The following is a 24,733-nucleotide window of genomic DNA, read 5'->3' on the forward strand; positions in this document are numbered from 1 at the left end:
AACTGTTGCTAAAAGTAATTACAGCACAGGAGCTCGCGAGTTTACCCCGCCTCCAAAAAAGCTTGAGCTCCGCCCCCATAGGGTCGGGCCCCGCCCCCCCCAAAGCCGCCCCTGGGAGCCCGCGCTTACGCTTTCCGGGCGGTGCACGACGCGCTCGCTCCGCCCCGCCAGCCCCGCCCTCCGGCCCCCCTCTCCCTCCCTCAGGAGAGCCTTCGCGCACGAACTAGGGCATACGGCGTCAGAGACGTGCGGGCACCTCATCCTTCCCACCTTCCTACACAGTTGCTACTTTTCGATGTGAGACATTCCAGCTTCTCATCCCCTTCCGTGAGTCCCTCTTTTCCTCTTATTAGACCCCATTCGCTCGACGGGCGGCCACCAGCGCAACAGCTTTCGCGCCCCAAGCAACAAGAGCGCGTGCGCGCACACGGGCGGACGCGGCCGCGCGGCCGTCAGGTCCCCGAGCTCCCTCCCCCTCCCGCTGCTGTATAACTTGACTGGCTTGGAGGAGGCGTCGCCGGAGTCGGAGGGCGGGGAGCTCGGAGGAGGGAGCTCGAGAGTTGTGGAGACTAGTGACTGGGAGAAGTCGCAGCCTGCTCCGGTCGGCTCCTTCCCGCTCTCCGTCTCTCTCTCTCTCTTTCTTAACACACCTACTCCGCCTTCCGCCCCAGCCTGCGCCCTCGCTCCTTTTCTCGCCCGGGGGCCCCTGCCAGTCACTCTCCGGGTTTCGGCGCGGCGGGGGCGCCCCGGGGGTGCCCTCGCCCTCCGGGAGCGGGCGGACGGGCGGCGGGCGGGATGTGGCGCCTGGTGCCTCCGAAGCTGGGCCGCCTGTCCCGCTCGCTGAAGCTGGCGGCGCTGGGCAGCCTGTTGGTGCTGATGGTGCTGCACTCGCCGTCGCTGCTCGCCTCTTGGCAGCGCAACGAGCTGGCCGACCGGCGCTTCCTGCAGCTCAATAAGTGCCCGGCGTGCTTCGGCACGAGCTGGTGCCGCCGCTTCCTCAACGGGCAGGTGGTATTCGAGGCGTGGGGCCGCCTGCGCCTGCTGGACTTCCTCAACGTGAAGAACGTCTACTTCGCGCAGTACGGCGAGCCCCGTGAGGGCGGCCGCCGCCGAGTGGTCCTCAAGCGCCTCGGCTCGCAGCGCGAGCTGGCGCAGCTCGACCAGAGCATCTGCAAGCGGGCCACCGGCCGGCCCCGCTGCGACCTGCTCCAGGCCATGCCCCGCACCGAGTTCGCGCGCCTCAACGGCGACGTGCGGCTGCTCACGCCGGAGGCGGTGGAGGGCTGGTCCGACCTGGTGCACTGCCCCTCGCAGCGTTTGCTCGACCGCCTGGTGCGCCGCTACGCCGAGACCAAGGACTCGGGCAGCTTCCTGCTCCGCAACCTCAAGGACTCGGAGCGCATGCAGCTGCTGCTGACCCTGGCCTTCAACCCCGAGCCGCTGGTGCTACAGGTAGGCGCGGAGCCCGGGCTGGGGGCGTCCTGCCGGGAGGGCCGCCCGGGGAACGGGAGTCCGGAGAAGCGGCCCCTCCCGCGCCCGTCGCCGGGTCAGGACCCGGTGCGGCGCGGCGAGGCGAGGCGAGGCGGCGGGCGTGGGGAGGGGGCGGCGCTTGGGGGACCCCTGGCGCTGTGAGGGATCGCGGAGTGCGACCCGGCTGCTGGAGAGTCTGCTCTTCTCAGCTGGGCGCGGGCGCATCTCGGGTCTGACTGCGGATCCTTCAACGCCAGAGGGAGCGCGTCTTGTACGCTCGCAAAATGTCTCTCCGCCGAGTTTCTTTCGGCTCTCCTCCCTGCCTTTCTGCTTTGATCCGCCGGAGCTTGCGCTTCCGCGGCGCAGTGTGTTCACGAGCCCTTGGACCTTTCTTAGTTCTCCAGTGTTTCTGTATCGCGTTTGGTCTCGTCTTCAGCACCCCGCGCGGCTGGCCTCACTTCGGCCCCAAAGTCTGTCTTTGTTTTATTCCTTAGCTCATTCACCTGGCACATCATTGGGGCCGCCAATTTGGGGACAGACTCGGGAGGATGAGGTCAGAGAATGGACACCGGGGTCCGGGGTGGGGTCAGTCTGCGAGCCGTGCTTTGAGTGGGATTAGAAAGAGGAAAAAGTAAGGCCCGTTGGACTTGGGGCTGCGAGGCTTTAAGTCCAAGACGGACATTTTCATCCTGATCCTGTGACCTGCTCTATTCATGCGGTAATTTGGCTGCAGGAAGGTGAAATGTTAGGCCAGGGTTAGAAAACAGGGAAAGGAGAGTCATCTCTCTTCTAGCTGACTTATTGGTTCTCTTGTGACTTTATTTTGAAATCAAACGAGCCGTTTAGGGGAGTAGGTTGGAATCTTTTTACTGGTGGTGACAGCCAAAAAGAAAACAGAACCTCTCAAAACTGTGTTTACCTTGAGAAAAGTTGCTGAGTTTATCCACATTCCCACTCGCCTTTAGTGCAGTGTCCTTGGATAGTGGTTACAACTGTTGGGGTTTTGATCTAGCCTGATAACCGCAGGGAAAGTTACCTTGCTCATTTTCCATAACAGTTGTGCTGTATTTCAAATACAAAGGGGAAAAAACATGACGTAGAATTAATCACAAGTAATTTTGAATACTTCACGCCCTTTCGGCGCTGCTAAGAATGTCACTGATGGCTGGGGGGTTTTTACAGGGTTGCATTTTTTTTATTTCTAAAGTGCATCAATAGGAATGTGCAGTATTCATTTATATTGCTGGCTTTTCTCAAGTTCGCCGCTGCCCAACTTAACTAAGAGAAGCCAGCATCGTTTGATTAGTTCAGCCAAATAATTTTAACACAAAATAAATACTTTGCCTCCAACAAAACCGTAGTAAATTTTAAGTCGTCCTAGGATGTATGTAACGGGTCATTTAAAGTACAGATTGTATATTAAATGCTTCTGTTTAACAGTGAATGGTATATAAGACTAGTTAAACTTTCCTCGAAGAAATTACATTATTCGGTAGTTCCAAAACTAGTCAGCCTCTAAATTTTAAGTCCATACTTATGATACGCACATTTGATTTGAAAGTTTTTTTCCATTTAAGCTGCTTTTTCTCTGTGAGAAATAGATGTTTATGTTAGCAAGGTTAGTCCCTGGAGAAAGCTCTAGCAGTATGGTTTGCTTAGCAGATAGTCTCTCAAATTCTCTGGGACCCAACAATTTAGTAAAGAGCTATCTTAGTAATACACATTTTCTGCAACTAAAATAGTGGCTTCATATTGAAAGGTTTTTATCAGTTAACTCTACTTATATTAGAACCAATATTTTAAGAACGTTGTATATCCAGTTCTATAAATGTATGCATTTTAATGAGAAACGTTGACATTTGATTTGCACTAAAGTAAATCTGCTTTATTTGGGAAACTTACATGTTTTTGAAGCTTGAAGTTGTCTTGGTATTTTCAGTTTACTTTATAGTTGAGACAGTCAAGTGTACGTATATCTTGTATTCTGATGAACTCTTCGCTTAAACTTTCTTCTGTTTTCATCTTTAGTGATAAAAAAACTTTTTTAAAAAATCAGTTATATTTTTGTAATTTAAGCTTACTTGACACAATCGCAGTGAGCAGGTGGCTAGGTGGGTTATAGGATAAGAGTTTGTTTTCAGTATGTGAGGAAATATCTGTATCAACATTGTTGACTGTGATGTTTGTAACTTGAAATTTTAATTTAGTTCTATAGCTGTTTACCTGCTGTGTGAAATATAAATTTGGGGTCTTTAATACCAGTCAGTCATTGGTATTTTTTTTAAACTGTTGAGCAAACAAGTAGAATAAGAAGACTTATTTTTAAATAGAAGGTCTTCATAGAGCTGCTACTTACTTTATAGAACCACTTAATCTTTGGTAAAAACTAATGAGTTAAGTATGAACAATATAATTAAAATTTGATGACAGTATAAAACCAGTGAAGTGAAAGGAATCTCAAAATTCTTTGGTCAAGTACAAAGATTGTTCAACACTAAGTCACATCATGATGTTCATTACTTTTTGTTAGCTAGACAGACATACACAATTTTAGTATTTATACAGGTTTCTGTGAAACTGTTAACAGCTGTTTATGGTAGTATTGGGATAGTAATTGATAATGGTAGAAAAACTAACTCATATTTGGCTCTCTATATATTTTGGGGTTCATGTATTTTTAAAAACTATTTTTAAGGGTACAAGTGTGTGTTTTACAGCTTGAAGAGGAACTTGCGCTTTTTTTTTTTTCTGTTTTTTTTTTTTTTCCAGGAGAGGGAGCTACTTATTGAATTTTTGGACAGTTGATAACAAACTAGATTTTTCTTATATTGCCCCCAGATTAACTACTTGAGAGAAAAAGTCTTTTGGATTGAATTCATCAAGCTATTCTTAAGAAAAGTTCCAATGTAGGAAACATGCTTCCAAAAATAAACATTTAAAAATCTCTTTTGATAAGGTACTAAAGAAAAAAATGAAAAGTATATATTAATTTAACCCATTAAACATGCATCTTCTGATTTTAAGAAACAGTAACAAACTGAAGTTTCTATTACGCCTTGAAAGGGGACATGAATGGTATTAAATGTCTGCAAGATATGTTTCGGACATACCTTACCTATGTAAGGCTATACAGATTTGTAGTATAGATTTCCCAATATGAAATGATACAGAAGTACAACTCTCTTCCCATTGTTAGATAGTTTTACTAGCCTTCAGCAGCTTATCTAATTCTAAGGAAAGTTGTTCTGCCATAGAATTATCTTCTAAAAAATTTTTATAAGCATCAAGCAAGAAGGTAATGCTAGAATCTTTATTTTCTACTTTTTCTCTTCACATTTTTACTTCACCCAGAGGTATATTTTAATTACAAGTATGCTAATCTTAACTGGAAAAAAATGTGGAGAGGAACTTTGTAATATTCGTATGGCATTTTTGGAAGAGTCAGAAATTGAGGTGTTGAAGTATTTGGCAAGATAGTAGGATATTTTCTGTTATTGATAAAATTTCTACCAGTATTTGTACTTACTTATCCTTGAATTTATAAAAATTGTGTGTATAAGGGAGAAAAATGCTGTCTGGATTTCCTGAGGCCCAAATTGTCTCTCTGATGTTATGACTTGGAGATAGTGAAGATGGTCTTGTTTATAGAAATAAGAAAGCTCTTGGTTGTTTGGGGCAAGGAGGTGGGAATTTGTCTTATTATATTTGTAGAACTTTGTCTTAAATTTTCTGAATCATGGTTTTAATGGGATTTCTTTAATATTTACAGTGTGTAACTGTCATTGTTTAAGCTATAGATTTTAAACTTTTCATTTCTATTCTTATAAATGACATAATAGATTGAAAGCATTTTATGTAGTGCCTCATGCATAGTAAGCACTCAATAATTAGAGTGCTTAGATATTAAATAAGTAAGTGACTTAATTATCCAATGCATTTGATTAGTGGTTTTGAAGCTTGTTTGGAATATGAATCACCTTAAAAATAGTTTTGCTTCTGATTATCAACCATATCTTTAATTACACTGATTTATTCCATTCCTACATTACAAGATGAATTTTATAATTAAACTTTGAGTGAATGTTGTTGTTTTTGTCCTTAAAAATAATTTCTATAGGAAAAGAATGTACTTTTAAGATGCACTAAGATGCAGTTTTTGATGTAAACAAAAGATTATGGCCATTTATCTAATTGTCTTACTTTGGACCAGTTGATAAACTTTTTATGGGACTCCCTTTACTTAGCTATAAAGTAAGACTATTGGATTAAATTCTTTTCAGCCCCAACATCCTGTGACTCTCAAACTCTCGACTTGAGAAATTATTCTTCTGAGCTTGACTTTAAACTGGTGGGTTTAAGCTCTTATAAAAGGGAGTTAGGCGTTTTTGTACTTGATCCCTGCTATGGGTTGGAGGCCAGGATAGATAGTCCTTTTTCAAGCATGTCTTCCTAGCCTCAAATTTTTACACACATGAAATCAGATTAAAACAAATCAAAATTCGAGACTGCCTTTAAAGGAAACAAATCTGGAGCTAAAGGTAGCCAAGGGTCTTGTGGGGTATTGGCACCTAGAAAGGATGTTCCAGACTTTGTCACGGGAATTTCTTTTCAAGCAACAGTTTAAGGGGCTACCCCCTTCTCTCCTGGCTGCTGCTGTAGTAACCACACTCCTGCACTCCCCTATTTAGGCTTCAGAGATGGTTTTGACTAGGTAGTTCTGAGTAGAGCACTTTTTATCTAATAAATGAATGAGCTTAAATCTAGAGGGTTTTATTTTTTTCCTGTTTTTCTTGCTTTTTATCTGAGGTTTCATTGACACTTGATTGTGCTTCCTGACAAAGCAAACAAAAATAATAAAATCCGTGTAACTCAGGTCCAAAAAAGAAGGAGACTTTTATTTTGGAAATATTATAGAAACAGACAGTCACCCATAGCAAAGCACCACTTCCAGATCAGTGGAGCAAAATCATTTGACACCCTAGCCTATTTTCTGGATATGTTCATATCATTTGACTGTTATTAGTTCTGAGATCCTTTCTGTACTTCTGTCTAATCTTTGAACTATTTTCCCTCATATTTCCATTGCTTGCATCAGCACATATTCCTCACGTATGTTGGTGGGGGGTAGAAAGCTTACTTTTGGGGGATCTACTTTCTGGACATAGGTGGTCAGTTTCTCAGTGGCTCATCAGGCTGGTTTTTATTCTGATTTTCTGGCTTATGTCTCTGGTCTACTTCCTATATTGCAGTTATTGCTGCTGACTCTTCACAGAATGCTGACACGTTTTCTTTCTTTACTCACTCATTTTGTATATATTAAACTAACATGGACTTAGAATATAAGCCCTGCATTTTTCCTATACATGCAGTGAACTTTAGTACATGATCGTAAACTGTCTTGAGACTGTAAATTATTGGTGTAAGATGAGGATAGTTATTCATCCTGGTCATAGACTTTGAAAGGTTTTAAATTATGTAATCAAATTTTTTATCCAATTTTTATGTCTTTTTGTAGATTATAGGAGGAAGTTATCTGTAAAATACCCGGAAGCTCTTTGGACTTACATAGCCCTGGACTTAGAGTCAGAAGAACTGAATTTTGTTTCCTCATTTGCTAAATAGTCTGTTATAAGGCATTTGGATTGAAACCTTTCTAGGCAGCTACTAAGTAGCTTAGCTGTGTAGGAGGTAGGTATATAAATGACTAATTACCATTAATTATTATGCTATCATAATAAACATCTGGGTGTATCTTCATAAGAATGGATACCAGGGAAGATTTCACAGAGGAATTGAATTCTGAGGATAAATGGGATTTTGCCCATAGATTTGGGAGGTGGGGGTTTGGGGGGGCCCAGGAGGTGTGGTGAGGACGGTATTGAGATAACGTTCTGTACTACCACAAAGCTGTTGGGTGGCAATGAACAAGTCCCTTAATGTTTCAGAGCCTGAGTTTTTTTAATCAGTAAAATGGGAATGTTAATACTGATCGAAAGGATTATTTTATTTATTTATTTTTATTATTTTTTTTTTGTGGTACGTGGGCCTCTCACTGTTGTGGCCTCTCCGGTTGCGGAGCACAGGCTCCGGACGCGCAGGCTCAGCGGCCATGGCTCACAGGCCCAGCCGCTCCGCGGCATGTGGGATCCTCCCAGACCGGGGCACGAACCCATGTCCCCTGCATCAGCAGGCAGACTCTCAACCACTGCGCCACCAGGGAAGCCCCAAAAGGATTATTTTACAGGAGATAGGATTATTCAGATAATATACGCAAAATATCCTTATTTGTGAAGTTTTTTACAGTATATTATTACTTTGCAAATAAGCTTATTCCAGTTTTAGACATCTATAGTAAACTTCCTTAGTACACTGTGTTGATATCTTAGAAATATGTAAATTTTACTCTTCCTGTGGCAAATGTTCAAATGTCACCACCCTTACATACATATACACACATCATAAATACCTATGTAGCTGCTGCTTCAGGCTATAGTTTTTTTGGAATAGTAATTAAAAGGGGGTTAAGGATTTGTCCCATATGATGAATAGAGTGAATATTGTACGAAACATGGTTTTTCGTAAGGATTCACTAATACAAAGCAAGTAGTTTAATTTTTCTCTGTAAATCATTATTAAGCTTAATAATTTTGTTTAGTACATTGATGAATGATAATTTTAAAACTAGAGGTTAAGTCTGGGTTATTTCTAGACATTCTTAGACTCTGAGACAGAATGTTAGATTTATCATTTGAGGTAAGTTTGATGTTTAAGGGTCTTCATAATTAAGGTGCTTATTTGGAATTTTAACTATGAACTGAAAAGATCTGACAGGAATTCCGTAGCATTGCTCTGTAGTACTGGGAACTGACCTATATGCCCTTAGGATACAGTAAAGATGACATGCCAGGGCACAGTTTGTGCCGTCTTTGCTTTCTGGGGCATTAGATGTGGGCAGCAAATAGAGAACAAGGTAATCTTAGATTTTACATGCTATGAAAAGAACAAAGCAGATTCCTATGATGGAGAATTGGATTGGGGATAGAATTTTAAATTTGGTGGTCAGAATTTAGTGACATTTTAGCTGAGGTGCGAATGATGAGAAAACGCCAGTGGTGCAAAGTTCTGAGGGCAGAGTGATTTTAAGCAAGAGGTATGACAAAATTCAGAGGCCCCAACAGGATCAAGCATGGGAGTAGCAAAGCATGGTAGAACACAAGATCATAGAAGTAGGCAAGGTCCATATCCCGTAGGGCCTTGGAAACATGCTTAATGAGTTTAGAATTTTGTTTTCAGAGCGCTGGGAAACAGTAGAAGTGTTTTTAGTAGGGCCTGATTTGTGGAGAATGGGTTATAAGAAATAAGACAGGAATCAATCAGAAAGGCTTTTGCACTGGTTTGTAGGAGAAAGCTTGGTGGTTTGTATTAAGGTCGTTGCAACTGAGGTTATGAAAAGCTGTTAGACCCAATATGTTTTGGAGAAATAGCTGACAGGACTTGATGATTGGGATTGGTTACAGTATGAGGGAAAGAGAAAAATAAGATACCTCCAGGATTTTTGGTCCGAGCAACTGTTGATGAGGAAGCCCAGAGATGGAATGGCTGTTGGAGCAGGGGGAACCAAGAGTTTTGTTTTGGCTATGATATAGTTAAGACAACGGGAATACAAATCTAAAACCAGGCACCAAGTATTTAATGCAGATAGTATGTTCCTAGCAGGTATTTTGCTTTACTTCTGAAGGGCTGTGTTAATTCAGTTAAAGGGAATGGGGGAAGTTAGTATTGTTCTATTGGCAGACTTTTTAAAGAAATCAGGTCTTGACTAAAGAAAGTAATGTAGGTTATTGGGTTCAAAAGAAGCTGCTTATATCTTTTTTTCTTTCTTTCTTTCTTTGACATTTTGTTTTACTGAAAGTAAATATTTGAGTATAGTGTTTCTAGGTATATCTTTCAACTTAGAAACATGGATCACAGTTGCTGGTTCTCGTGAGGTAAGAAAGGGTCAGTTGAGACTAGTTAAATATTTAAAATTTTACATTTAAAATTTGTGGCCAAGTGATTTTTTTGGTGTGGGAGAGCATTTCTTAAGCTACTCATTCTAAAAGATGAGTTATTTCTGTTAAACTTAGTAGATTTTTTGTTTTTGATGTGTTTTGACGTTAGTTTCCAATTTTAGATACAGCTGTTGGACATGATATTCAGTGAAATAACACAACCATGCTATTTTCAAGGCATTGCTTAATATTGTTGGAATTCTAGGTGGGTGGAAATGGCATTCAGAAAATTATTTAATGAAATAAATGGAACATATCCTGTGACTTGAAAATCTTGAGATTATTAAGATTCTACAGTGTTTGCGATGTATAAATTAAGTATAAATTAAGCTGAGGTCTTAGAGAAATTTTATCAAAAATTAGGTAACCATTAAATCATCCCAGTAATTTTACTATATTTTCCCTCCAGACAGTTCACAAAACTGTGAACACATTAGTCTGTCACCAGTGCATTTGAATAATCTCTATGAACAGCTGTTACAACATGCGTTACTACAATGGGATTTTGTTCAAATTTTGGCTTTTAAAAATAATTTTGAAGCTCAAATGGAACCTTTAAGCATTTTCTATGCTTTTGTTAATTTACTTTCTAAAAATGTTCTCAAGTTTAAATTTGCGTGTACGTGTAGAAATGCTAGTTCTTTAGAAAACCTATTAACTAGATTTTAGATTGCATGTTTTGACTATTAATGGATTTTTTTTTCAAGTCAGTGTCTTTTTACTAGGAATTTTCTCCTTTAAAAAAAAAGAGCCATTCTTGTAACACATTTCCTTCTTAGGCGAACTGCAGTTATATTCCTTTTAATGGAATGTTGTGAGATAATAAATGGCTATAAAATATTTTATGTTTTTTGTATAAAAGGAATTCAGATCTTTTAAACTTAGTATGCAAACTACTTTTGGTCATGTAAGGAGAGAAAAAGATAATAGAACACAAACGCTTTAGAGCTGACCTTACTTTGTTCTATCAGTTTTTCTTATACATCCCATATCTCCTTTTTTAGGATTGTGTTCTGACATAATAGAATAAAATGATGTAATTAATCTGGTAGGACAATGGCTGTTGATTAAAGGATATTGTGATATTGTAAAAACTTGTTTTTCGGAATGATGTTATATACCACAGGATATTGACTAACTCCAGTAAGTAAGATGTTTCTGAATGTTAAGGCTTGGACACATACTTTGTTTTTTTATGGCATGTGGACCATGTTGAGGAATTTGTGTTTTGTTCTGTAAGTCCCAACTTACAGAAGTCTGATCCCTACCTCCCTCTCCAGACTCCATTACCTCAAGCAATTCCCTCCTCATTTCACTGCAGCTGCTTTGGACTTTTTTTCAGTTCTGAGAGGACAGTTTCTGGCTCTAACATATGCCTCCAACATTCTAAACTGCCTCATCCCCAGTCTACGTAGTATTATACTCATCCTTTAGATCTCTCCCTAAGTGGCACTTCCTTAGAGAGGCTGCCCTTTACCACACCATCTAAAATAGATCCCTACTCTTCTTTCCCAACATATTGTATACTTTTCTGTGATTTGCAACAAATTCCATAATTTATTACTTACACATGTTTAATAATCATCTTCCTAACTCAGGCTAAAAAGCCTTCCTTAGAATAGGGACTATGTTTTATTTACAGCTCTTTACTTAGCGTTTCATGATGGAGTTAGGCTAGATCTAGGATTTTTTAATTCAAGATTTGTATTTTTTCATTCTACAGTAACTGTCTCACTACCTTTACTCCAGCTGCTTGTAGTACTCAATGAAATGTGGGTTGACCTACAATCCCTTATCTGTAATTCCAAATTTAAAAATCTGAAGAAAAGTAGGTTTCATCAAATTAAAAACAAACAAATGTGAAAACACAAGGTAATTTATGTGCTTTATCCCACTTAGGATGAATAAGCTTATAGTATTTTTGCAGTGTAATATGTGTTCTTGTGAGGTGCTACCCCAGACTCTCCTTGAGGCATTGCATAATATGAGTATGAAATATACGTACTGTCACCTTTCCAAAATCTGAAAACTTCTGAAACAGGGATATTGGATTGAGGGGTTGTATTAGCCTGAGTTCACCTCTTAACTACCTGTGTGACTTGAGGCAAATCACTTAAACTGTGCTGATAAAGTTGAACTGTACTTACAACTCAGGTACCCTCCAAATCTAGAATTCTTAGATTTCACATCCCATTTATTGGTCACATAAAGTGTCATGACATTTGGTTTTGATCAATAGATATGTGATAGTTATGTCAGCTTTTAGAATTTTTAAAAAAAGAGCCAGTCTTGTAACACATTTCCTTCTTAGGCGAACTGGAAAGTTACATTCCTTTTAATGGAATGTTGTGAGATAATAAATGGCTATAAAATAGCCATTTTGTGGTGCTTACCTATTATAAATGAAAATCAAATTACAATGCTGTGTTTATACATATTACCAAGTTTTAAATTTTTTATATTTTTAGTCCTTGTGGATGCCCTATACATTTCTCATAGCATTGAGCCTTTTTAAAGTTTGGTAACTAATTTATACATTCCTTTGTAAATTAAAAACTACTAGAGGACAGTGAAGATAGATTTCTAGTTCAGTGGTTCTTGGCTACGTTTGGAAGGTGTTGATTATTTATAGATGCCTTTTCAATAGGCGGTTTGCAAACAAGCACCTCTATTGATGAATGTCTGGACTTATATAAATAGGAAGATTTAAACAGGAAGTATAAAAATGTTTTGGTAAGCAATTCTTTATAAAGCAGTAGTAAATTGTACATTTCATACTTTTTTCTTTGATCTTACATTGTCCTGATGAATATGGGGCAAATATTATTCCAGTTTTACAGAGGAAGAGACTAAAGCTCTAAAAAGTTTTGGCTTTGCCACCATCACACAGCTAGTGAGATGCAGAGGTGAAGGTGAAACTCAAAAGCTAGACTTGTGATATCAAGTCCATTATTCTGTTCATATACTGTTTTACACTTTAAATATAGAAGTTTTATGAAATATTATGTACCTTAAAGAGTATAAAATAAATTTTCTCTTTATTGATATATGTTTTATGTCACCTTCATTTTATTTTCTCATAAAATGAAGATGATCCTAGTGGTTTTGTTTGTTTCCGAAACCTTGGCTTTAAGCTAAAAGATACCTAGACATGATGATTTATCTTAGGTTTCATATTCACAGTACCTTTTATTATGTAAATTAACAGTGAAGACATTTAATGTTGCTTTAAATCCTAGAGTTAAGCATGTTTGACGTGATACTTAAATTTCCATTTTTAATTTTTAAATTGGTAATAATACTCTGTAGACTTTCTTTGGGTAGTCACCCACCCAATATAAAAAAAAAAAACAGTAATAGAGTAGTAAATATATTGTTTTGTAACTATTATGTGCCTTTGTGTAATCTTAGACTAATAGTTATAAAAACTTCACATACTACACTTTATGTCATATACATTCAAGCCTGATGAAAAGCCCTGAACAGTTAATCGGAGTGCCTCCAATCCAATTAGAATTTAAAACATTCCAGGTTGAAAGTCTCTTTTCTTCACATGAAAAGTGTTTGTACACATTTTTTCAGTAGTAAATAATCCTGTAAAATACACACATTTTCTTATACAGCTCAATATCAGAAAAAAACAACCCAATAAAAAATGGACAGAAGATCTAAGTAGACATTTCTCCAAAGAAGACATACAGATGGTCAAAAGGCACATGAAAAGATGCTCAACATGACTAATTATTAGAGAAATGCAAATCAAAACTGTAATGAAGTACCACCTCACACCAGTCAGAATGACCATCATCAAAAAATCTGCAAACGATAAATGCTGGAGAAGGTGTGGAGAAAAGGGAACCCTCCTACACTGTTGGTGGGAATGTAAATTGGTGCAGCCACTATGGAGAACAGTATGGAGGTTCTTTAAAAAACTAATAAGAGTTACCATATGATCCTGCAATCCTACTCCTGGGCATATATCCAGAGAAAACCATAAAGTCAAAAAGATACATGTACCCCTCGTTGCAGCACTATTTACAATAGCTGAGATGTGGAAGCAACCTAAATGTCCCCCAATAGATGAATGGATAAAGAAGATGTATATATATACACAGTGGAATATTACTCAGCCATAAAAAAGAATGAAATAATGCCATTTGCAGCAACATGGATGGACCTAGAGATTATCATACTAAGTGAAGTAAGCCAGACAGAGAAAGACAAATGTCATATTGATATTGCTTGTATGTGGAATCTTTAAAAAAAAGAAAAAGATACAAATGAACTTATTTCCAAACCAGAAGGAGACTCAGACTTTGAAAGCAAACTTATGGTTACCAAAGGGGAAGGGGGGGGGCGAGGGATAAATTAGGAGGTTCGGATTAACATGTGTACACTACTATATATAAAATAGATAACCAACAAGGACCTACTGTATAGCATTGGGAAATATGCGCAATATTTTGTAATAACCTATAAGGGAAAAGAATCTGAAAAAGGATATATATGTATAACTGAATCACTGTGCTTTACAATTGAAACTAACACAATATTGTAAATCAACTATACTTCAATAAAAAAAAAAGTAAAAATAGAAATAAAAATGAAATACACGCATTTTATTTCAGGTTACTTTAAATTGTGTGCCTGTTGTGCTAGGCAGTTTGAAAATCTGATTTTAAGATTTTGTTTAAAGAAAAAAAATGTGGACCTCAGCAGTATACTTCTTATCTTAGTTACTGTGGTTTTGTGCACCGTGCGAGTTGGGTAGTCAGGAAGTCAGAAGTTGTGTTTCTTATTGCTTGATATATTTAATAAATCCAAGCAGTAACATCTTAAAAGTTTGTCTCTCAAACTCTCCTTCATCATGGTAATTTGATCCTAAGCCAGAATTGTTTTAAATACAAATTATAAATATTTTGGCTTCCTTGAAGCATTTTCAATAGAATGCTCAATAGAATTCTGTTCTCATTAATGAAGTCTGACTATTTTGACTACACAATGAACATTCTTCTCATGAGCAAGTGATGTGAATTCATTTGTTAAAGTTCTTCCAAAAGATTAGGTAGCAAACTGTATGAAAGAATTGTAGTGCTCTTCTTAAAATGAGGTATAACAGGATTTCCATTAACGTTGTCAGAAATTACTGTATGAATGTAAAGTTGCTCAGTATGACATTTGTTCATATATTTTATCGTCTTCCATGAGGGACTTGAGTAATGAAGTGTATATCTGACTGTCGTTTGCCAGTTGGAAAGCCTCCAAAAACAAGGAAGCATTTGTACATGTGCAGAGGTTGGCAGGGTTCCCTTTTCTCCTGTTGTCAAAGACCATTTTATTTTCACAAAGATAAGTTTGTATCTGTTCTACAATATGGCATGTGAATAATATACCAATAGTGTATGGAAGAGTTTTTTCATTTACTTTTTGCATGACAAAACTATGTAATCTCACATATTTATGTATTTTCAGTGCTTTCATTTATATGTCAGGTTTTATACATGAATACTGGGAAATAGTTAAATCTTTTGTAATCATTTTGTCTAAATAAATTTTCAAGTTTGTGGAGGTATTTTAAGTTGGGAGGAAAGGTTGAAAATAACATGTGGTTAGCAGTTTTTGCATGTCACATTGGACATGAGCAATCTGTCACTCTTCCCATTACCCACAAGAAATTTTAAAATCTCAGGTAATAAGATTAAAAACGCATTTTCCTCTAATTATTAAAGAATCAGTAGATATCGTCTCTGAACAAAATTGAATCAATTCATTTACTATATTTAAAGATTCATGCTATCATATCTAAATTTTTAATTTACATAATTAGTATTTTATCACAAAACTCCAGATCTTAAAATTTAAAAGAAAAAAAGGTATATGTACCAAGAACAGATACAGTTATTGTACATTGATAGTGTTGAAAGGAAACACAAATGAACATAGGTAATTATGGATGAAGTTTGGTTCTAAAAATCTTTTTTTTTTTAAGTTGATAAAAGTTTTAATGTAAGGGTATTGAGTTTTGTCAATTTTATAAAAGCTCAGGGTAAAATTACTTACTTTTCTTGAGAGGCCCAAGAAGAGCCTCATCTCCAGCTCTTGTATGCAGATTGTTCAATTTTTAGCAATAGAAGTAGGCTACATTTATATTCTGTAGTGTTTTGCTTTGTTTCCCCTGAAGTTTGTGTAAACATCATCTTTATATAATTTCTTCCCCCAACTTAAGGAAAGGTACTAGACTGAAAAATTTCTCTTAAAAAATGCCTCTGGTCATGTGATCTTCCAAAAAGTTGTTTAAAACAATACTTATCACCCTTTTGCACTGCATTGCTCATCTTGTAGTTGGGTGTTTTAGCTTTGGAGAGTGAGTACCTTAGAATAAGCCTGCCATTTTACTTAGGTTGAAAATGACTTGTTGATGATCCTGGAAGATTTTTGTTTTAGGATGTTAATCTTCCTAGTAGTTATAAAATCCATTAGAAAATCTTGCCCAGATTAGGAGAACAAATAATTTTGAAGTTGGGTTAAGGTGAATAGACAATGTGATGGCATTGGAAAGGGAAGCAAGACTTAACTTGGGACCAGAGGTACTTGGAGTAGAGATTGTATTGATAGGTTATCAGATTGCTCTTTACCAACCTTTGGGTATAGATAGAAGATACTTCCCAAGAATCCTTGAATTCCACCCCTGCTTTCCTCTGGACTAGATAAGGCCCCTATTAAAGACTTTCTTAGGACCTGTACCACCTTTTAGTAACTAACACTTATCACACATAATTATTTGTTTGTTACACGTCTTTTCTTCTAAAATTTTTATTTTAGAGACTGTGTAGTTTACTCTTCCAGCATAACACAGTGCCTGGTGCCTGGTAAACACTTGCTGGCTAATAGGCCTACAGTAGTCCTGTTCATTCAGAAGAAAGGATTGGTTGATTGTACTTAACAGGAGTCAAAAAGATAAAGGAAAGCATACATACTTTTAGATCTGGTAATAAAGAAGGTGTCTTGTGTCTTGTTGATCAATTTGGTTCTGAGATTTTGATAAGAAAGACTGACTTTATTTTAGCTTTATAGTGTAATCTGTTAAAAAATTTTCACATCCATGGTAACGGTATGAGTTAAAGAAGAAATAAAGTTACTCACAGACATTGGGAACAGACATGTGGTTGCCAAGGGGAAGGGAAGGAGTGGGGGAGAGATGGACTGGAAGTTTGGGGTTAGCAGATGCAAACTATTACATATAGAATGGATAAACAGCAAGATCCTACTGTATAGCACAGGGAGCTATATTCAGTATCCTAAGATAAACCATAATGGAAAATAATATTTAAAAAAAGAATGTGTATATATGTATAACTGAATGTAAATCAACTATACTTCAAGAAAGAAAGAAAAAAAAGTTGATCTCTATTGAACTATTGAATATAAAAAGAAAATCCAAGCTCATACCTAGCAGAAATCCCTACGGAGGATCTGGGCTAGACCTAGGATATCTTCATCAGAATCTCTTATAATAAGATAATTCTTTTGTAGAGTTTTCCATCTGATGAAGGTTGGCCATTTGCAAAATATCTTGGAGCTTGTGGAAGAATGGTGGCTGTAAATTATGTTGGAGAAGAACTGTGGAGTTACTTTAATGCACCATGGGAGAAACGAGTTGACCTCGCTTGGCAATTAATGGAAATAGCAGAGCAGCTGACAAACAATGACTTTGAATTTGCACTCTACCTCCTGGACGTCAGCTTTGACAATTTTGCAGTTGGTCCTAGAGATGGGAAGGTGATCATTGTGGATGCTGAAAATGTTTTGGTTGCTGACAAAAGGTTAATTAGACAAAGTAAGTATTATAACTTTTAGATTTTCTCTGTGTCAAAATAATGTTTACATTTATGTGAAGCAAACTTTTAATTTTCTCCTTAGAGGGCAACCTTGCATCTTTCTTTGTTTTATTTGACCAGTATCAGTAAACAAATACTGATTTATTATACTTACGCTTGTACTCTTAGTCACAGTTTGTCCTTATTTAGAAAATATCCTTCAGGTTCAAATGGACGCAGATATACCGTGTGTGTGTGTGTGTGTGTGTACACGTCTTTTTCATGCTTTATGCTGTGGTTTAGGATCTAATGCAGAATTAAGTTTTTATATAGTTAAAGGCCACCAGAGAGACTATACTGCTTTTGTGGAGTCCATATTTTTCTGTGGAGTCTCTTACAGAGATATTCTGTGTTTCATTGTTCTGTGAGGTCCCTTCAGTGATTTTTTTTTCTTTTTAACCATTTAGATGATTCCTAGCACTGCAGAACTCTTAACTTTGGTTTGACATTATTACGTCTCATCCAAAACTTTGCTCTCCGTTTATTTATGAGCTCTTCAAAGGATAGGTGGGCACAATGGCTGAAGTGTTTTGAAAATTAAGTGTCATAGGAATTTTAAAGTTTCAGGGACAAAGCCTGTAGTTCTATAACTAATGTACTTAGTAAAAAAAAATCCCGAAGGGTTGTTATTCCATGGTGAAGGTCTTGTATTCTTAATCCCCTCATGTCATATGGGGGTCTGTTGATGAAGAGACCAAAAATTTGTGGCACCTATGGAATGCAGTGAATGTAACAGCAGTCTATTAGGTTTATACTTTTTACATCAGCTTGATCTTGTTAAATACTTAATTTTTCTCAGTGCCTTGATCTGATTCCGTACTCACCAAACTACTTTCTGATTATTTCTTGACCTGCCATGTACATCCTTTCATGGAGAGTGGATACCATGCTCTGGAGTGCTTCATTTCCTACTTATCTCTTCCTACATTTGTGAATGTTGTAGCAGCTTACACCATGCTTTTCTTTTTCAAAGTGTACAATTCAGTGGTTTTATTATATTCAGAGTTGTGCAACTTGCCTAAACTTTAAAACACTTTTATTCCAGTATTCATAAAAATAATATTTTTGAAATTTTTTTTTCTTTTTGATGTGAGCATTCCTGGAATACATGTTACAGTTTTATACCAACTAATTCCTGACCTTGAATGAATACAATATAGCTTCTGTATTCTCGCATTTCATACAGTGAGCTCCAGTGCTACTTTAGCTCTGGCTAATTCTTTTCAAATGTCTCATGGTAGGGCTGTCTAAATAGACACTTTGCAAAAGGCCATATTTAGTTATTCACCCTCTTTTCTGAACTCTTGTAAATGACCTTTACAGGGAAATTGTGATTTTGTTGTGGCAACTCCCTCAATGTCCTTCCCTTTATCATCTAAACTAGTAAAAACAATACACATTCATTTTTTTCAAACAGAATAGATCCTTCCTTGAGAAATTGTTGCATCAGTTATCTTCAACTTTCTACCCTCCTCCTTAAAATCCAATTTTTCTTACCTTCCCCAAAACAAGTATGCATAAGATTCTTTTCTGCTTTCCCAGCATTTTTAAAAGTACTGCTTACTGCCTGTCTCTGCTTCCTCAGCCTCCATTCATTTCTCAACCCATTAAACCTGACTGCATTACCATCTGCAACCACCCAGTTGGCAAATTCGTGAAGTGACTGATTAGTAACAACTTCCTGAAATTCTTTCCTCCTTTGGTTTCCTTCTATTCAGGTAGTTCCTTTTTTAAAACATAAATCTGATCTTAGCACTCCTTTGCTTAATGCCTTTAATGACTTCCCATGGTTCTTCGAGTAAAATTCGAACTCCTTACCAGAGAATAATCTGTGTGACTTGGAGCTGTTCTGCTTCATTTTTAACATCCCTCCACTGCACTTAATGCTTCAGCTACAGTGGCCTTTTAGTTTCTTGAATGAACCTTTCCCCTGAATACCTTACAGCTACTTTATATTACTCTGTATTTATGTATAAAATATTAACATTATGTTAATAGTGTCTATCTTGTCATCTAGTTAGAACCTCAGACTTTACTCATACACTTCCCTGTTAATTTTTTTCTCAAATGTTTCTACAGTCTGGCTTTTTTTCCTAGACCATCTTAGTCCCTCCAGTCTTCAGCCCAGATTTACATTTCTATTAGACAAATCATGGTCATGACCATCCAAGGTACAAACTATTCTCTAGCCTTATCTGTACCTCCTCCTCAGTTATCTGTCCCATGCTCTAGCCACAGTGAATTTACTGTTTCCTGAACCAGCCGGACCAATCCCTTAAATCCATGCCTTCGTACATACTGTACCGTGGGCCTAGCATGCTGTATCCCCTCTTTGCTTTTCAGACTTGCTTATCTTTCAAGACCTAAATCAGTTGTTCTCCTCTGTGCAGCTTTCTGCAGCCTCAGGCACAGGTACTGCATCCTCTGTACTCACGTCGCACTATGTCATACTTCTGTGTGGCACTTTCTCTGTATCATGGAGAGTTTCACTCTACGCTGAACCTTTTAGTAGCAGGGACCTTTTCTGATCCTTCTGCCTGGCATTGGTGGACTCCTAATAAACGTTTGTATATAAATTAATGTATTTAAGTGTTTAATGTTATACAATTTTAAGAACAAATACTGTGTTAATTAGTCAAATGTTACATTTTGGGAAACAATGAAAACTCTCTTAAAATGTATTTTTCTCTTTCTCCTTTTTCGCTTTTCACAGATAAACCTGAAAATTGGGATGTATGGTATGAAAGCAAATTTGATGACTGTGATAAGGAAGCTTGCTTATCATTTTCAAAAGAAATTCTTTGTGCTCGTGCCACTGTGGACCACAATTATTATGCTGTTTGTCAGAACCTCTTATCTAGACATGCCACCTGGCGTGGCACCTCTGGAGGACTGCTTCATGATCCACCAAGTGAAATTGCCAAAGATGGCCGACTAGAGGCCTTGCTGGATGAGTGCGCCAACCCAAAGAAGCGCTATGGCAGATTCCAGGCTGCAAAAGAACTGCGTGAATATCTAGCACAATTAAGTAACAATGTGAGGTAGTCTATGGTGAAGTTTTCTTTGCTTTTCTTCATTTAAATAGCACTGGCTAAAACGAAACCACCAAAAATTATCTGGAAAAATGAAATTTGGAAGTAATACATTCAGAGGATGATAAACTTGCACTGATAGATCTTAATGTTAACATCCATCAAAGTAAGACATAATTTCAAAAAATCACATGATGCTTCTGCAAATAAGTTTGTTCTTACACTTTGGAGGCTTGAGCTATCGTTAACCGCTTTACCCCCTGAATGCCTGACTGGATTAATGAGTATTGTTAAGCTATTGGAAATGAGTCTGATAGTTATATTGGCTTGTGTATCAAAGGGTACTTGGTACTTGACTTAGTTTGCGTTATGATCATGATTTTGTGAATCTCTTGTATTTACTTTGAATGTCAAGTTAGATTGGCCTGTTTTATAGGCTACTTTTTCCTTCTCATGTGTAGGTTTGGTTTTTTTTTTCCCCATTTTTATGTTTTTAATTAAATTTTACACATTCAGGTTACTATAGGTATTCATTTATGTCTGGGCTAGTTTTCATTCAGTGCTGTAAGGTACACATTTACCGTTAGGGCAGGATTCCCAGGTTTACTGTTTTTTCAGAAAGCTGAATATTTTATTATGTAAATACATTTCTTCCCACTTTCTGTGGTTTCACCATTGCATGAGATCATTTAAGGTTGTTTAACAGTTACATCCCTCTATGCCAATAAATTATAAGTGTACTCTAAACATGAACTTTGGCATATGTTGCAAAATGTCACTTTTGTCCCTTAAAAGGCTAGCAATCTATACCTTGATGTTAATTTGATTGAGGGGAAAAAAAAAACAGTATTTTTTAAATGCTAACTATTCCAGGATAGTAATGCATATGCCAAAGAAATATTAGACCTAGTCCTATGGTTAGATTTTAAAATTGGTCATCTACCTATTTTTACTATCCTACTTCCAGTACTTCGACTCTGTCATTATTAAATTCCTATCTTCCTGATTATTCTTTTACATTGAAAAGTTAAGCTACTGCTTGCAAACATATGTAAAAGATGTACCTCTTATTCATTGGTAGTTTTGCAAAAGTCAATGTGGTAGTCATTGTTTGAGTTTAATATGGCATCATAACTTTTTATTTATTGATGGACTAATAATTCTTACTATAAAGCAGACAGGTTTAGCCAGTCTGTCCAACTTGATCTTCATTACCCAATTGTTAACCATAAAAAACATCAAATTTAAGTCTATGGGTAAAAGTTAAACGTGTGAGATTTCTGTGGGCTGTTTTTTAAAGTTACAATATATATATAAATTGGCTATCACTAACGTAGGTGATATTTTCCTGTTTGAAATTACAACTTTTGTTTACCGCAAAGTTTGGTGTAGTGTGCGGTATTTAGTTCTAGACTGACCTTACTCTAATCAGAAAGTGATTAAATATGCACAACCAAAGCCAAGTTTTTCTTTTCTTTTTCATTCATTCAGCAACTATTTATTGAGCATCAACTCTGTGCCAGGTACATTACTAGCTGCTACACACTGTCTGAACGTGACATACGGTTAAGTAACTTTAAAATGATTATCAAAGACTTCAATGTGGGTATTTCTTAAGTTGAAAGAGCATTCATTAAATTGGGATCATGCTTTCATGTTATTTTACTGTTGTGATGGACGTTCTACCTGTACCATCTACAACTGGGTTGCTACAAAAAGAGCAGGAGGAAATCAATAAAGTTAATCCCAGTTTAAAAACTGGAAGAAGGGTAAGATCTCTTCGTTGTAAAGTTAATTTTTATACATCAGTACATTACATACTAAGCTGACTTTACAACTTTGGAAAACTTTTGAGGGGAGTAGGTAAAGTTACGTGTCAAACATTCGCCTCTTACTCAAAACTTCAAATAAAATACACATTTTCAAAATGGAGCACCTTTTATATTTGATAAGTATTCATTACAAACCTTAGAATGCCAGTCATTAGAGGAGTTGTCTTTCTGTGGTTTAGCAGACATTTATCTTACTTTTGGGAAGAGTGATTGTGATTGCAGAACAGGAAGTGAGAAAACACTGCCAGCAGTGATTGCAACTTGAGGTCGTTTTTTATAACTACCATTTCCCCCTTGAGATTACGTGTAATTTCTTTTATCTTTGGAAAAGTTGAGGAGAAGATAGTAAAAGAATTAGGAATTTAAAATTACAGGGAAAAATATGTATGTGAAAAGCAATAAATATTTTGTTCACTTTGCTATCAAGATGTTCACTATCAGATATTTATTATACAGCAGCAATTTATATTTTTAATCATTGCCCATTAATAGACGCAGTAAAATATTTTTGAATCAGACATTTGGGGTTTGTATGTGCATTAAAATTGTCTTTTGTACTGTAAGTTACTGCTTAATTTGAATATTTTATCAGAACTGTCTCCCTGTGCCTTTATAATATAAAGTTGTTTCTACAACTTTTAATGATCTTAATAAAGAATACTTTAAGAATCACACTTTTCAGACTATCTCTTAACTTCAAATATACAACTTTTTCTTGAATGGAAAGTGGGGTTATATAGATAAGTTTTTTTTTTTTCTCTTGCATATATTTTGATATAATTTTCAGAAACTATCTGGTTGGGTGTGATCCGAACTTAAGGTGTTTGTTTTCTTCTGTTTTTCTGTAGTAGTTGGTGACTTTTTAAACTTTTACTACTAAAATGGGATAGAGAACTTAATTATGGAATTTTTCAGATGTATACAAGAGAATAATATAATGAACAATAATAAACTGTGGTTATAGTAATTTCAAAAGTGAGCAACGGGTGGCCAAACTTGTTTCCTCTGTACCCCAGCCTACTTGCCCCAGCTTATTTTGCGAGAGATATCATTTGATTCAGCCATGCACATTAGGCATTTTCTCCTCAACAAAAATTTCACATCTAAAAACTTCATACCTCAATATCACCAAAGCAAGAGAGCTTTCGGAAACTCAAAGATGTTTTCTCAGAAGCTCAAGATCCGACTGCAGGGACTTTAAACCACTGGCGATATATACGTGGAGTAATATGATAAATAAGGATAATAACTGAAATGCAGTGAAATTCATTAAATATGTAACCTATGCATTCAAAATGATAAACGTGAACAAAAACAAAACAACTCAGTTACCTTTGGAAAGATGTTGAGGAATTATTCTGAAAACTGGAAACCTGGAGAGAAAGAAGCATTTATCCTGCCTTACCCCCAGGATAATCAAATAACTGAGGGGAAGAATTTGTAGAATTGTTCTAGTTAGTATGCAGAAGGAGTATTGTTAGAATATCACCATTTTTAAATTCCTAATGAATTGGCAAGAGCTAGGCAATGCACATCAGTGGCAGCTGAAGCTATTAATTGAAAAGCTGATGAGGAACTTTGGATGAATGGATCTGAATGGCAGCACCTGATGAACTCATTGGTTAATCTTAATGATGTGTCTTCTAATACAGCTCAATGAAAAAGTACCCAGCACCACCTATGAAGTGTCTTGACAGGGAAAAAAAAAAAAAAAGCCTGAATCTGATCAAGCCCCTAGATCTACCCATTAATGGGAAGAACACAGCACAAAAGAACATGTTACAGAACACCATGGGAATACAATCAACAAAATCCAGAACACGGGGAATTCTACAGGATAAATGACTTGGCTTTGTTTAACAAATTGCAAGGAAAAGGAGGGGGACCCTATACATTAAAAGAGACTTTAGTAACAAAGTAAATGCAAATGTCACCTTTGTATCCCGATTTGAACAAATGTACTTTAAAACCAAGTGGAAACAGAAATTTCAACAATTAAACAAAAAGGTGGATGTCTTGAGTAACCTCATCTACTTTAATTTTGCACTTGCCTTAATATGTGGAAAAACCATAAAACTACCTATACTAAGTCTAAATTTTGTCTAAATTTGTCTATATGTCTAAATTTTGGATAAAGACATTTTAGTTCTTTTTTTTTTGAAAAGTTATTTGCCCATGGTCACAAAAATAGGTAGTGGCAGACCTGTGGCTCAACATTGATTTTCTGGTTGACTTCAACACTCTTTCTCCTATACCATGTGGCAACTTTTAAGAACCAGAAGCATATAGTTGAGGACAAGAGCATATGAATATAATTGTATAAAACGTTTACATCCATATTCTCAATTTTTAATAAATTAGTGGAGGGGAAGATTTGTGAGGGCAAGAAGTAGAAAAATCCCAATTAAGATACAACGTAGGGGAGGGGGAAGGGTAAGCTGGGAGGAAGTGAGAGAGTGGCATGGACATAC

General features: G+C 37.3%; 1 protein-coding gene across 2 annotated transcripts; it reads left to right on the forward strand.

Annotated features, from left to right (window-relative positions):
* The first annotated feature begins 209 nt into the window (after positions 1-209).
* DIPK2A (divergent protein kinase domain 2A) lies at positions 210-23,961 on the forward strand. 2 transcript variants are annotated; one of them, XR_003429707.1, is made up of 4 exons: positions 283-1,452; positions 17,055-17,358; positions 20,112-20,596; positions 23,915-23,961. XR_003429707.1 is itself a non-coding variant. In XM_027091612.1 (3 exons), the coding sequence occupies exons 1-3, from the start codon at positions 796-798 to the stop codon at positions 20,441-20,443; spliced, it is 1,293 nt and encodes a 430-aa protein (XP_026947413.1). In that variant the 5' UTR covers positions 210-795; the 3' UTR covers positions 20,444-23,241. The 2 variants fall into 2 exon arrangements, 1 of the variants encoding a protein (XP_026947413.1); XM_027091612.1 differs by lacking the exon at positions 23,915-23,961 and having other exon boundaries at positions 210-1,452; positions 20,112-23,241.
* The last annotated feature ends 772 nt before the right edge of the window (positions 23,962-24,733 follow it).

This window comes from Aethalodelphis obliquidens, unplaced genomic scaffold (genome assembly GCF_003676395.1).
Source record: "Aethalodelphis obliquidens isolate GAN/ISIS:26980383/991018 unplaced genomic scaffold, ASM367639v1 scaffold72, whole genome shotgun sequence".
Lineage (NCBI taxonomy): Eukaryota > Metazoa > Chordata > Mammalia > Artiodactyla > Delphinidae > Aethalodelphis > Aethalodelphis obliquidens.

Coding starts and splice junctions, on each gene's coding strand:
- DIPK2A (XM_027091612.1), top strand. CDS start 796: ATGTGGCGCCTGGTGCCTCCGAAGCTGGGCCGCCTGTCCCGCTCGCTG. Junction 1,453..17,054: donor CCGAGCCGCTGGTGCTACAG/GTAGGCGCGGAG, acceptor ATTCTTTTGTAG/AGTTTTCCATCTGATGAAGG. Junction 17,359..20,111: donor CAAAAGGTTAATTAGACAAA/GTAAGTATTATA, acceptor CGCTTTTCACAG/ATAAACCTGAAAATTGGGAT.